The 13,166-nt window shown below is 62.1% G+C and overlaps 1 protein-coding gene across 1 annotated transcript; it reads right to left on the bottom strand.

Annotated features, from left to right (window-relative positions):
- Window positions 1-595: 595 nt before the first annotated feature.
- DNMT3L (DNA (cytosine-5-)-methyltransferase 3-like) lies at window positions 596-13,127 on the bottom strand. Its single transcript, XM_012661524.1, has 13 exons — window positions 13,028-13,127; window positions 12,625-12,789; window positions 12,282-12,326; window positions 11,572-11,651; window positions 11,376-11,488; window positions 10,449-10,620; window positions 9,088-9,175; window positions 8,381-8,469; window positions 6,954-7,029; window positions 6,269-6,408; window positions 2,708-2,793; window positions 1,909-1,911; window positions 596-761 (listed from the first exon to the last, which is right to left on the bottom strand). The coding sequence occupies exons 1-13, from the start codon at window positions 13,125-13,127 to the stop codon at window positions 596-598; spliced, it is 1,323 nt and encodes a 440-aa protein (XP_012516978.1).
- Between the last annotated feature and the right edge of the window lie 39 nt (window positions 13,128-13,166).

The raw sequence follows: 13,166 nt of genomic DNA, 5'->3' as shown, positions 1-13,166 counted from the left end.
AAGCGGACCCGCCTGGGCCTCCGCGCCGGCTGTGCGGCTCACCGTGGCTTGCCAGGTTTCCTGTGCGTACTTTGCAAAGGTTAGGGTGTTTCTCGGTGCTATCATCAGAGTGAGCAGTTAGTGTCCCAGCAACCGGTGGCGAGGGCCCCAGCCACGCGTGCACAGGGAGGGAACTTGTACCACAAGCGCTTATAAACTGTCCCCGGTCGTCATTCTCCCCACACCCCCAAGCCCTGCGGCCTGAAGGACAGGCAGAGCCCACCTATAAAAACACCAGAACATGACCAATAACCATCTTATAAGGAATATATTTTTAACTTCTCCACTGGAGCACGGAAGTGCTTTCGGGAAGACCAACATGCACAAAACACGGGGTCTTGTCACGGCCACGTGGCGCCTTGCCCGGCCCACGGGCCAGCGTGGTGAGGGGACTGGCGGCTCAGAACTGAGCAGGAGATGGGTCTGTGTGACCCCAAGGAACCCAAAGTTAAGCAAATAAAATAATAATCCACAGAGGAAAAAGCGGACAACGTAAGGAAAGTTGTCTTTGTTCTAGGAAAAGTCAGTCTTTCTTTTTCACAGCGCAGTGACTCATTTACAAAGAGGAAGTGAGCTCTGCTGAAAAATACTTGAAATATTCTCTTAGGGGGAGAAAGCAGTTCTTCACCAGCCTGGCGGGCGTCCCGGGGGGCAGCCTTGCCCTCTGCCTGTCCTGAGCCAGCAGGGACAGTTCCTCTTCGGAGACGGGGGCCGAGTGCTTGCTGCCGAGGAGAGAGGAGGCCTCTTACCCACCTCAGCGCCCACCGGAGCGGCAGGAGGGCTCGCCGCCTGGCGGGGTGGAGGGAGCCGCCTGGCCTCGCCCGTCCCGAGGGGCCCAAGGTCGAGCCCCCGGGAGCCGGGGTGGAAGGACAGGCAGGTCCTGGGCAGCAGGGGACAGCCGGCCCCCACACCCCCACACCCCTCAGGAGGGGCTAGTCCTGTGGAGAGCAGGCTGGGGGTGACAGGCAGGGTCTCCCAGGACCAGACCCCGGGCCCCACCCGGCGGGTCCCACATTCTGGGTGAGGTGGGAGACCATCCCAGGCAGCTCCCACACGGGAAGCTCGGCCAAACCCTCCTCCCGTGTCACCAGCGTCCCCAGGAAATCCCAACGCAACACAGAGCCCGGAGCTGAGGTCGTCAGAGCTCCTTGGGCTGCAAGCCCCAGCCCCGTGGGTGGGGGAGGCCGGGGGAGAGGGGCCTTGCAGGCGGGGTGCCCGACACCCTCCCGTGCTCCCAGGCATCCTCTGGAGTCCAGGAACATTTCTGCATTTGCTTTAGGGGGAGGCCACGAGCGAGGGGCTAGACCCTCCGTGTCCCCTCCCCAGCGCTGTCCCCGCACCCCGCCCTGGGCAGTGTGGGGCTGTCCTTGACTGTCCTGGGGTGACGGTGGCCGCCTGCAAGCAGCCCTCGCGGGGGCGGCTGCCGGTTATCTCGGCAAAATGATTTCTGCTTTCAGTGAGCCTGTCCATCTCCTCCCTGCTAAGACACCCGCGTGCCTGGAAGGGAGGACCGTGGGAAGTTGCTGCCGGCTTCTTCCTGGGAACCAGGCGACCCCAGGGTGGTGGTCCGGGTGCATCCAGCCCTCAGCGCCCCGTGGGGAGCTCTGGGGGGACAGTGGGCAGGAGCCCCCTGGGGCCTGTGGGCCCTGCTCAGAAAGGGGCTGGGCCCAGGGGGAAGGAGCTGTCAGTCCCAGCCAAACCTGGCAGGTGCCCCCAGGTGTGACCAACTCTAGGGTGACAGCCAGAGAGGAGGGGGGTGCCTTTTACGGAGCAGCTCTCTGTGCCTGGGTTGGGCTGCGCTCACCACGTAACGACGTCTAAGTTGTGCTATTATTACTATTTCTCGGCTGAGTGGCTGCCCAGAAGAACCTGCTGGGGTCAGGGGCTGGTGAGGGGCGGGACAGGCGTGGCGAGGCCTTTGAGATTGCTGAAACACAGATGTTCTGGAGAAGCACTTTGTCTCGGCCCCACCCAAATGCAAATCCTGGATTCCAGGGGAGGGGACCCGGTGGGCGGCAGCCTTTGCAGGTGCCAGGCTGTAGGACCCCACCACAGCTGCACACTGGGAAAATGTTGGACCTGGGGAGATGAGTGGGCAGAAGTTTCCAGAAACTGAGTCTCAGGCAGGAGACATGACTTGTCAGTGCCAGAAAGTGCACTGCGCATTTGCTCACGAGTGCACGTGACTGGCGCTGCCCGGGTGGGTGCAGGAGTGAGGGGACAGGCCCATGTGATCAGGGCTCAAGGTCTGGGGACAGACGACAACAGGCCTCGGCGAGCATGCGCCTCCGTGAGAACACGCCGGCAGGGGGAGGGTGCTGGCGGCCGGGGCGTGCTGGGTTTCAGGGAGCTGAAGAAGGTGGGTGCAGCCCTGGCGTGCACTGTGGGGCGCGTGAGCGTGAGTGAGCACACGTGAGCCTGTGTGGCACGTGTCCAGGATGAGGGACGCTGCGGAGTCCTGAGAGGAGACCCCAGAAGCGCCAGGCAGGGCCGGCGAGGGGCCCGGGGCAGAAAGGGGCCTTCTCGAGCGGCAGTGTCTGCGGGGCTCCCGGCGGCCCAGCTGTGCCCGGGTGGACAGCCCCTGCTTTCTCCGCCCACTGCCTGGGGAGCCCCGGTCTGGGTCCGTGTCCCTCCCAGCCCCGCAGGGCCCCGTCTGCCCGGGAGATACCTCCTCACGGCCGGGACGTTGCTCCACACTCGCACGGCGTCCTGCAGGGCTCTGCCACAGACGTCCTGGATGGTCACCGGCTCCGTCTGAGGGTGAGAGGGCCGGCTGTGGACCACGGGGCGGGAACCGTAGCTGCCACCCTCGGGTCCCGCGGGCCTCAGCCGCCGTCTGGCCCTGGGACGGCCAGCAGACCTTCCCGGCCAACCACATCGATCACCCTCGGCGGCAGCGATTACACGCCACAGGCCTTTTTCTTATAAATCACCTTAGGAGGAAACACGCCGATTTGCTACTTTAAACCTTTTAAGTGGCAGATTCAGCCCACAGGCCAAGCGGCCCAGAGGTGGCCCAGCCCTGGTGGGGTCCCACTAAGGGCACAGAAGCCCTTGGTTTGAGTCAAGGGGAGTGTGTCTCAGGTAGAGACGAGGCCCTCCTGGCAGAACAGGGCTTTGGAAAGTGGGACACGTCGCCCTGCTGGTCAGGGGCCAGGCCGCCGCCTCCAACCCTGGGTCCCCGTCTCTCCAGAAGCCCCAGAAGGAAAGGAGGAGGGGGGTGGGTGCAGGCACCGAACCATCCGCTGCTGGGCAGGGGGGCTGAGAGGCCACCGGTCCCCGAACCTGTCATTAGGTGGCCTTGATGCCACCTCCCTGGACACATCAGCCCCCTGCACCCAGACACCTGGCGGCGGGGGCTGGAGAGGGAGGGACTCACCCGACGGCCGTCCAGCCCAGAACCAGGACCGAACGCCCGCCCTCGTCACGCCACGGCGGGCGAGTTTACAGAAAACACAGGAAGTTTCCTTTTTTGCCCCTCCTGATTTGGGACCAGTTGATTCCGACCTACCAGACTGTGCAGGAACCAGCATCTTTGCTGTCCTCTTGGCTGCTAACTGGTGCTGGGTTTGGAAACTACGCTTGTCGGTCGGCCCCACAATTACTTACCAATAGGTTTTCTGATGAATAGTGCCACTCGCAAACCTGCCCCCCCACTGCCCCCCGCTGTCACGTGGCATCATGTCACACTCTAAAAATTTCCAGATTCCCTAGTAAGGAGAAACAACCACCAAAACAGAAGTAAGAGAATTATGAAAAGAATTTTTAAAACTTAAGTGGATTATGTTCTAGGAAAACGTCATTTGCCAAAACTAACCCCAGAAAAGACAGAAAATCTTAATACGTCAGTCTCTGTAGAAGAGCCAGTTTGATTTTTAAAACAACAGCAACACTCGCCAATCCAGACAGTTTCACAGGAGAAATCCACCAATTTTCCAAATATTTTTAGGAAGCAAATGTAACATTGACACCAAAACCTGACAGAGTTCGCACAATACGACAGCTTCGTACCAACCCTTCACACTTGCCAACGGACCCCGTACACGACCAGGGACTCCCTACACGACGAGGGACCCCCTATGCGACCGGGGACCTCCTATACGATGAGAGACCCCCTACATGACCAGGGACCCCCTACACGACCAGGGACCCCCTACACGACGAGGGACCTCCTACACGAAATGCTGTTCCAGGGAACCCGGCAGTAGGTTAAAGAGATGATACTCTATGACTGGGGGACTTTTTCGAGGAATGCACGGATGGTTTATTATTGGGAAATCTATTAGAATATCATTTCTTAGTAATAGCTCTAAAGTAATAGATACCTAGTATCTCCATAGATAAGAGAACATTTGACAACATCCAACAACCATTCTTGATAAAAATGCTCTAAAAAGTAGGACTCCATGGCGACCTCCCGCCATGGTGAGATGTACCACGTTGTCACCCACCTCAGCCTCAGAGCCCTCATCGGCCTCACAGGGGACCGCTGGCAGCCCCGGGTCAGGACCAGCCTGACGTCACTGTCACTGCCGGGACCCGACACCAGCCCAGAGGTGCCCACCACACAGAGACAAGGGAAGGGCTCCAGGCACAGAGCGGTTTGCCATATCTGCTCAAACACACAGAAAGTCTGGTTGGATCAGCCGAGAGCTCCTGCACCGCGGGGAATGCAGCAAGGCGGCGAGGGCCGGATCCGCGTGCAGAGAGAGGAGTCTCGCGGACACGTACCAAACCAGCTAGACGGTGAAACGGGCCGGGCCACCTGCCGCAAGAGGACTCACAGAAAGGTGCATCCTCGTGGAACGAATGTCACAGAAGGGCAGGAGAGAGCCCGTGCACATCCCGTGGCGGGGGGAGGGAAGGGCGTGGCACCTCGTCCCCCTGTGCGGATGTGTACTGGGACAGCCCTGACGGAGGCCCCTGGGCTGTATCTGTGAACCCCAGTGCAGTCACCCTCGACCCGGAAACCTCATCGGGAATTCATCACGCAGTGTCCCCTGTGGGAGGACCGCTTGTAAGAGCAAAGGACGGGAGGCGGCCCTGCCCTCCACCCAGAGGGAGGGGTTAAATGCATTTCCATGTTCCCACGAAGGGAGACTGCACAAAATGAAACACTCAACAAATTCCAAAAAAGAATGAGAAAAGCACTCAGTGCTGGAAGGATTTCCAAGGTGATTTAAGTGACAACCCAATGGGCGCCAAGCAGCTGAGCGCACGGGTTTTCGTATTTTCAGAAAGATCCCGGCAGGAGGAGGCGACACCGAGAGGCCAGGAGACTTTGCGCTGCTCATTTCAAAACACTTGTTAAAGTTTGAGCACGTGGACGTGGGGGAGGAGGGAACAGCAGGCCGGAACAGGGGCCGCCCTGTGAGGGGGCTGGCAGGGTCCCTGTGGGTCTAGAGCCCTCGGAGTTCGTGCTTTGGTGCCCCCGCCCTTCTCCTGCCCACACCCGAGCAGCCGAGTCTGCTCCACGGCAAGCCCAGGCCCCGACACCGCGCCCCTCCCGCCCGTGTGGCTTCCTCTCCAGCCGCTCAGTGGAACCCCGCACGCTCGAGCCGTGACCCCCCTGCCCCCAGCGATGGTGCCGGCCCTCAGGTCCTTACCCTCCCTGCGCCCAGTGGGGCAGGCCCTGCTGGCTGTGACCCTCTCTGGGACCCGAGAGGGTGATGAACTTCCTCCTCCTGGGCCTCGTCCTGTGGCCGAGAGTTTGCCACACCACGGACACCTCTGGAACACCCGGCCCAAGTCCGCCTGGGGATCGGCCACTGAGCCCAAACGTGGCTGCTCTGATGATCAGGATTTGACGCGTGGAAAGCAAAGCAAGGCTGTGCCACAGCGGGTGTGTGTGCGTGTGCGTGTGCGTGTGCGTGTTCGCACATGCAGGTGTGTGTGCTGTGAGCACAGGTGCATGATGGGGGACTGGGTGTGCACGTGTGTGCGTGTGTGCAGACTGCGAGGGCAGGGGCGGGAGGAGGAGGGACTCCCCGTGGCAGAGTTCTGAGAACACAGGAGTGCTGTGCAGTGGGTTCCTCCTCCGAGGCCATCCCCGGGGGGCCTGTGTCCCAAGAGGCCATGACCTGTGCCTCAGTTGCACGGCGGCCCTTCTGGGCCCTGCACACACCTGGCGGCCAGAGGCCTCGGGGAGCCAGGGCCAGGGTGTGAGTGGATCCCTGCGCCAAGAGCTCCCGAGTGTGGGCTGGAGGGCCCCGCCAGGCCCCGCACGCACCTCCAGGAATCGAGCCGCCGCGTCCACGTCTTCCTGGCTCAGCACCAGATTGTCCACGAACATCCAGAAGAAGGGCTTCGGGCTGCCCGGCGGGGGCCTCGCGTACTGCAGGAGCCGGCAGAACTGGAACAGGTACCAGCCTGGGCAGGAGGGCAGGGCTGAGGACCTGGGGGTCCACTTGCCCCCTCCTCTGCCCCCCAGCTGCAACGGAGCCCTCAAGGGCGCAGGCCTCCTTGCGCCAGGGCCACGGGGCGAGCACACCCGGCCTGCCCCACGCAGCGGCGGGAGGGGACGAGCCTCGGGGCGCAGCTGTGGTAGGGACAGCGCCTGCCGGGCAGGACCCCAGAGCACCGAGCACCTCAGTGACTCCTGCCGTCGGGCGCCCGGCAGCCATGGGAGGGGAGGACTGGCGGGTGCAAGGAAGCCTTCGGGGCGATGGGCCTCTGTGATGGGTGCATGGTGTGTATTTATGTCCAAACTCACCCAATCACACACTTCCAGTGTGGACAGTTTACAGTGTCAGTGGTGCCTCAATAAAGCTGTTTTTAAAAATGCAAACAATTGCAGTTTCTGCTCTGCTTAAGGGGGCTCGGGTGGCGTGGGGCAGGGAGAGAAGAGGGGGCGGCTGGGGACACACTGCTGCGTAACCGGAGCCCAGCGCAGCCCTTTTCTCCAAGCGTCTCACCGGGGGGACGGTAGCAGGTGTGGCCCAGGGGAGGCGTCGCGCCGTACACGAGATCAAACGGGCCCCAGTCTTCCACCTGTGGGACACGGGCATGCCGGGGACGTTTTTATCTTCGCAGGAGAAGCAAATGCCCCCTCTGATTGGGAGACCAGGGGCAGCTCACCCGGAGTCACCTGTCGGGGTGGACCCTGCCCAGCCCTCAGGGCCCCGGGGCCCCCAGTCAGAGCCATCCTCACTCACCACCGGCCCCCGGGGACGCACGCAGGCCCCCCAAGCACGGAGGTGACTGTGTTGTCGGGGAACATACAAGGTGTGGCAGCCTGCTGGCAGCTGGGAGCTACCGTGAGGGCGGGACATTCCCCTCTGGACATAAACAACCCGACGTAACATGAATGACCAGTCACTCCGCGGCCGAGCTGGAGGAAGACAAAACCCAGCCGCCCAAGATGCTGCCTGAACACAGACCAGCAGGGATGCTCTCAACCACAGAAGTGGCCCCAGGCCTCCTCTCTGGGGTGACACGAGGGACACTGACTGCGTTAACAATGATGACTCCAGCCCTGTGTCAGTCTCCGTAAATAAAAATTAACAAGATAACTCAAACATCGGACGGCCGTCTTCTGCCAGCACCCGTCCGGGGCAGACCCCTGCTGCCTGGGACCCTCCTGGAACCACCTCACGACAGCCGGATTCTACAATAAGCCCCCAGACTCCTGGGGTCCCTCTGGCACGTTCTCCCTGACGTGGCAAGTGAACAAGCCTAGCTCTGGCTGCAGGTGCCCCTGGGGCCGGCCTGGGCTTCGTCAGGGAAAGAGGGGGTGAGCGTGGCCGGTGGTCCCAGTGCCTCCCAAAGCCGCGCAAGCGGGAGGCTGCTCCTGCTTATCCCCTGGGGTGCAAGCAACCGCAGATGGAGCGCCTGGGGAAGACGAGGAGCGGGAGGAGGAGGAGGAGCAGGGGGAGGAGGAGGAGCCAGAGCAGAGGCGGGATTCTAGCCGTGAGGAAGGGAACGCGGGCCCAGACTGCGTCTCCTTCTTGCGGGGCGTGGGATGTCTCTAAGCAGCTGCAGCTGCTCAGTGCGAGGACGGCGTCCCTGTTTCAGAGGCTGGAGTCGGGTTCGATTCCTGCCGGGCAGCGCCCCATCACAGGGGTGCAAACTGGCCACTGGGATGTCCAGATGTGGGACGGGGCGTTTGGCCGATCCCCCTGCTCTGGGCTCTGGGCAGCGCAGGGACCACCGGCACCCGCTGGGGCGGGGCCCCCACCGGCCTGGCCAGAGGCCCTGGAGCTGTGTAGCGTCCAGGCCGCCCCTCCCTGCCCACCGACACTCCCCTCCTCTCTTGCCCCCACGCGGTGAGGCGTCTCCCCCACACCCCAGGCACCTCTGGACACCCGCTGTCCCCCGTGTCTGACACACGCGTGCTACTCACATCCCTCCTCACCACGTCCGTGACGTCGTCCAAGTGCTTCAGCCTTCCGGGGCCAGAGCCGGCCTCCAGAAACCCCAGACTCGTTAGCTCTGGATGGGGACGAGAGGGCGAGGGGCTGATGGGGGCTTGGCCCCTCCGGGGACTCAAAAAGGCCAAGGACAGATCAGGAGACTTTCCCGTCACATGGGAGGGTGAAGCTAAACAAACAAACCTCACTGAGCATTGTTTTAAGAAAGTCAAGCAATTTGTTGCGAAACCAGGCATTTCTGGGTTGTGGCGTCACCCGCCAGGTCAGGAAATCCGCGGGCAGCGGGGTCCACGCTGACGGGGCCCAGCGGGTGGGGGCCACAGAGCCCCAGAAGGGCCGTGGCAGAGGCCCGGCTTCCTTCAGCCCCGCCGGGCAGCCAGTCTCGGCCGAGCCGCGCTGTGCGTCTCAGGCTCCTGCTCTGCGACATGGCAGTGGCGTGAAGTCCCACATGCCCGTTCTGAGGACACCGTGGAGCACTTGGCAGGGGGTTCCGAGGGGGCCAAGTCCTGATGCTGTTGGCCAGAGGCTGGGGAGTGTCTCCAGGGACTCGTCTGTGTCTGCGGGGCCCGGAGACCAGGTGGGGGTCCCAAGGCACCCGCAGGTGCGGCCAGGTGGGCCCAGGGCTCAGGTTTGTGCAGGCGTCTTCCTGTGTGAGTCTTCGCGGTATCACCACACTCACCTCTTTTAATGTTCCCGAAGAGGGACAGCACGCGCACCGGCTCTCTCTTCCACACAGGCACGGTTTTGTACGTCTCCAGGGAACTCTCCTGTTTATTTAAACACACAGAAGCTGTGCCGGCTACTTGGTTACAGAGCTCTTGAGCTAAAATTAAAATTCTTCCTGATATAGCATTCTCCCCTGGATTAACAGAGACTCACCTGGGACTCACCTGAGACTCACCTGAGACTCACCTGCTGAGGACTGGGGGCCTGTCCTGACTAGTGCTGTGCCCATGACGGCCAGCTCCACCTGACCCCGGCCGTGTGCAGCAAAAAGACAGTGCGGGGTGGGGGGGACGGTCCTAACTTCAAAGGGGAACGATGCCATCCCGACAGGAGACACTCCCGTCACTCTCGGCATCCGAGTCGTCCACCCAGGAGAATCTGACCATGCACAGCGGCGGCCCTGACCCCTCATCCCCGTGTCCCTGCCCCCAGCAGTCCCGTCCACCCTCCGTGGGCTGGGAACATCTGAAAGCTGCCTGACAACCCTGGGAGGGACCCTGCTGCCTGCTCTCTGCCGCCAGTGACCTGCGTGCCAAGAGACGTCCCCGAGCCCTGCCCAGAGGAGCCCTGCTGAGGACAAAGGACACGGGAGTATCTACACCCAGTCGGCCGTGTTGGTTGGGGATGCACTTGGCCCTCCCATCCCTCCCTGCCAGGACTCCGGGCCAGACAGCCAGGGGCAGTTCATTTCTAGGATGAGCACCTCAAAGTCCCCTGCCCCCTGGGCGGTCGCACTTGGGGGTGCCCAGCTGACAGCAAATACGGATGGACCATCAGGCACCGGGCCTGAGCGGGGGGCGGCTGCCCCAGCGGGGGCTCTAGGCAGAGCGCCAGCCACACGTGGAAGCAGATGGGACCGGAGCCCAGCGAGGCTATGCGCCCTCAGCCTTGGAGGATGTGGGGGAGGTGCCGGACCTGGCTCCTGCTCCGCGCAGCTCCGGTGGCTCCTGGCCTGGGCCCTCAAGGGCCCGGCGTCCGGCCATCGACGCTGAAGCATTTGCTCCCTAGTGCTGGACTTGGAGGGCGCGTGCCGAGGACCCCCAGCCAGCCTTTCCGGGCCCTTCCTACGCGCTACAAGTGCCTCATTCCCAGGCTCGTAAGGAGCGAACCGCCACGCCAAGATGGTTTTATGAAAATTGACCATCTGGCCGCGTCTGCTACTAAGAGGACAATGAGCAAGTGCTGACTCAGGAGCCCGTGACTTCATCGGGCATCAGCGCGAACGAGCGTTCTGCAGCTGGTCACCGGAGGAAAGCTCCCGAGCCCAGGGCCTGCTGCGGCCGGGTCCTGCCCGCTAGGGTGGCGCTTACTTACCGACTCGCGGTCGCAGAAGGCCTTCAGCCCGGCCCGCCACCTCCTTCTCCGCTGCAGCAGCCCGCTGCGGGAGAAGGGCAGGCACAGGAAGCACACCCAGTTGCTCATGGCGTGAACCTTCTCCGAGGTCCCCGGGCTGACCAGGCTATCGACACACTCGAAACAGTAGCATCTAGAGTCAAACAGAAAACCACAGTGACCAAATGACAGTCCTGTGGCACGGGGGAGTCCGCGGGGCAGAGGCAGGCCTGCGCCTTGCTCTGGAGTGAACCATAGAAGTCACCGGCGCTCGCCTGAGACACGGATGGGCCTTGTCCGCCTCTGCGAGGCATGGTGGGGGGGCAGGGCCGCGCCCTGAGCAACAGGGACACGTCCTTCTTGGCGACCCAGAGGACAGGAGCTGAGCCAGAAAACAGCGACTTGGGTTTCTGGGCAACAATAGATTTCAAAGAAGCTCCTAAGTCCCTGAATTCTAGGCCCCGAACACGCAGGTTAAGGACGCCCGCAAGACCGACGCAGCCAGCCGGGGAGAGAGTTTGAGGTGGGGGGAGCTGTGGGCACACGGGTGGCCCCGAGGACTGAAGGGGGGCTCTACGGAGGGTGGTAAGTAGGGACAGAGGGACGAACACGCCCTTGTGCAGCCCCACGGGGCGGGGTTTCCTCCACTCTGCTACGTAACAATCCTCATGTAGCAGCCGCGTCTCAGCGACACTAACGCCGAAAACAGAAACCGCAGGTGCAAATCTCGACAGTCCACCCCCACGGCAAGGCTCTACGCCAAACGAAGCATCGGAGAGCTTTGGAGGAAATGGTCTTTTGGGAGGAAAACCCCCACACTCCAGAGGAGTAGCTGAGAAGGGCGGGCGTTCCCTCGGCTCGCGGCCAGAGGCTTCTTGGCGGCGTCCTGCGCAGGGCCCCGGGCCTCACCGGGTGCAATCAGGGTTTTCGCAGATGAGCAGCGTCTCTCCCGCGCAGCAGATGGAGCAGTAGGACTGGTACCCATCGTCGTCGTACAGGAAGAGGGTGTCCAGGAACTTGTCCTTGGTAAGGAGCAGAGTGACGCTGTTTTGCGTCCTCCCTTCTCCGCGGCAGTGAGGACGTCACGCCTAGCTTCCCTGCTTACCTTACACGGAGCGCACATTCCCCCCTCAAACAGAGGGTGCTGCGTGTGAACCCGGAAGCTTCCGCAGCAGAGGCAGATGTCTAAAGGGAACATCCAAGTGCAAGGTGATTCAAGGTGCTCTCAGACAGAGCAAAGACTCAGGAATGCATTTAACAGAGGAGGGCAGGGACTGCACTGAAAGCTGCAAAACACGGTTGAAGGAAATTAAAGAAGATCCAATGAGATGGGAAGATTTCCCATGTTCATGGATCGGAAGACGTAATAATGGTCAAATAGCCAGACGCCCCTCACGGATCTACAGATCCACCAGCATTCCAGCTGGCTTTTTTGCAGGAGTGGACGAGCCGATCCTAAAATCCACATGGAAACGCCCAGCATCCAGAACAGGCGAATCCACAGGGAACGCAAGTAGATCAGTGGCTGCCCAGGATGGCAGAGGGGAGGCGCGGAGCGGGCATCCCCCGCGACTGTTAAGGGAGATGGGCTTTCTTTCTGGGGTGATGAAATGTTCTAAAGTGGGACGGTGATGATGCTCGCACAGCTCTGTGAACATACGAGATGACGTGGAACTGCTGACTTTAAACCGAGCTGTGGGGGCCTGGGGTGCGGAAGGGACGCAGGTGGGCACCCGTGGCATCCACTGCCTTCCTCCAGGACGACGGGGCCATGCTGGAGCGGGCCTGGTGGCAGGCAGGTGTGCAAACGCTCACCTTCTATGTTTCTCTGGTTCACCTGGACTTCATACGCAATGAGATCTGGAAAAGAGGTAAGAAGTAGCCCCTCCCTTCCTCCTCCTATCTCCTCATTTAAATAGGGCCAAGAAGGGAGCATCTGGCATTTATCTTCTGAAGACTCAGGAGGCTGAGGGGCCCACCGTCCCTCCCCCACCTGATCCTGGTGTGTTCAACGTCCGAGCCTGGGGGAGGCTCTAGGACTCCTGCCCCTGCCCAGCCTCTGAATGACTTGAATATTCTGGAAGCCTGGAACTCCTGACACTGCCTGGCCTGGGGCCAGCACCCCAAGTGACCAGTCCAGTACGTAGACGAGCCTCACCTCTGCCCCGCCCGGGTGACGGCGGGCCGGAGCCCACCAGGATCACGTCCACACTGGGCTCAGCCTCTAGGTCTAGGACTGGGGTGGCTGCCCGGCCACGGAAGCCATGCAGGGACACAGGATGCAGGACACGCACAGGCAGAAATGAGAGGCAGTCCTCAGCCTCTGCCAGGCAGGCCCAGCGCAGGCCCCACAGTGACACCCACCGTCCCAACCCAAAGAGGAGGGGCAGGGAGAGCGGCAGTGAGTGCCCACCCTGAGGGGCTGGGGGTCCCCTGTGGGGTGCCTTCCCTTGCCCGGGCGTGCCACGGTGTCTGCCCACAAGGGGAGGGCCGAGGGCCCACTCCACGGCAGCCCTGCCTCCCTCTGCGCCCTGGCTCCTGGCGGGGAAGAAAGGACTCACGGGTCTCGCTCGGCGGGTGGCCGGCAGGGTCCCCGTCGGGGTCGGGGTGCCAGCCGTCCAGGGTCTCCAGGCTCGGGGTCCGGGGGGAGGAGAGGGCCATGGAACCAGGGACGGTGAGGAGAAGGGGTGGTGGAAGGAC

The sequence above is a fragment of the Propithecus coquereli genome, unplaced genomic scaffold, assembly GCF_000956105.1.
Source record: "Propithecus coquereli isolate 6110/MARCELLA unplaced genomic scaffold, Pcoq_1.0 Scaffold717, whole genome shotgun sequence".
NCBI classification, from domain to species: Eukaryota; Metazoa; Chordata; class Mammalia; order Primates; family Indriidae; genus Propithecus; species Propithecus coquereli.
The sequence above is the reverse complement of the archived record's forward strand: the minus strand, read 5'-3'. Positions and strand labels throughout refer to the sequence as shown.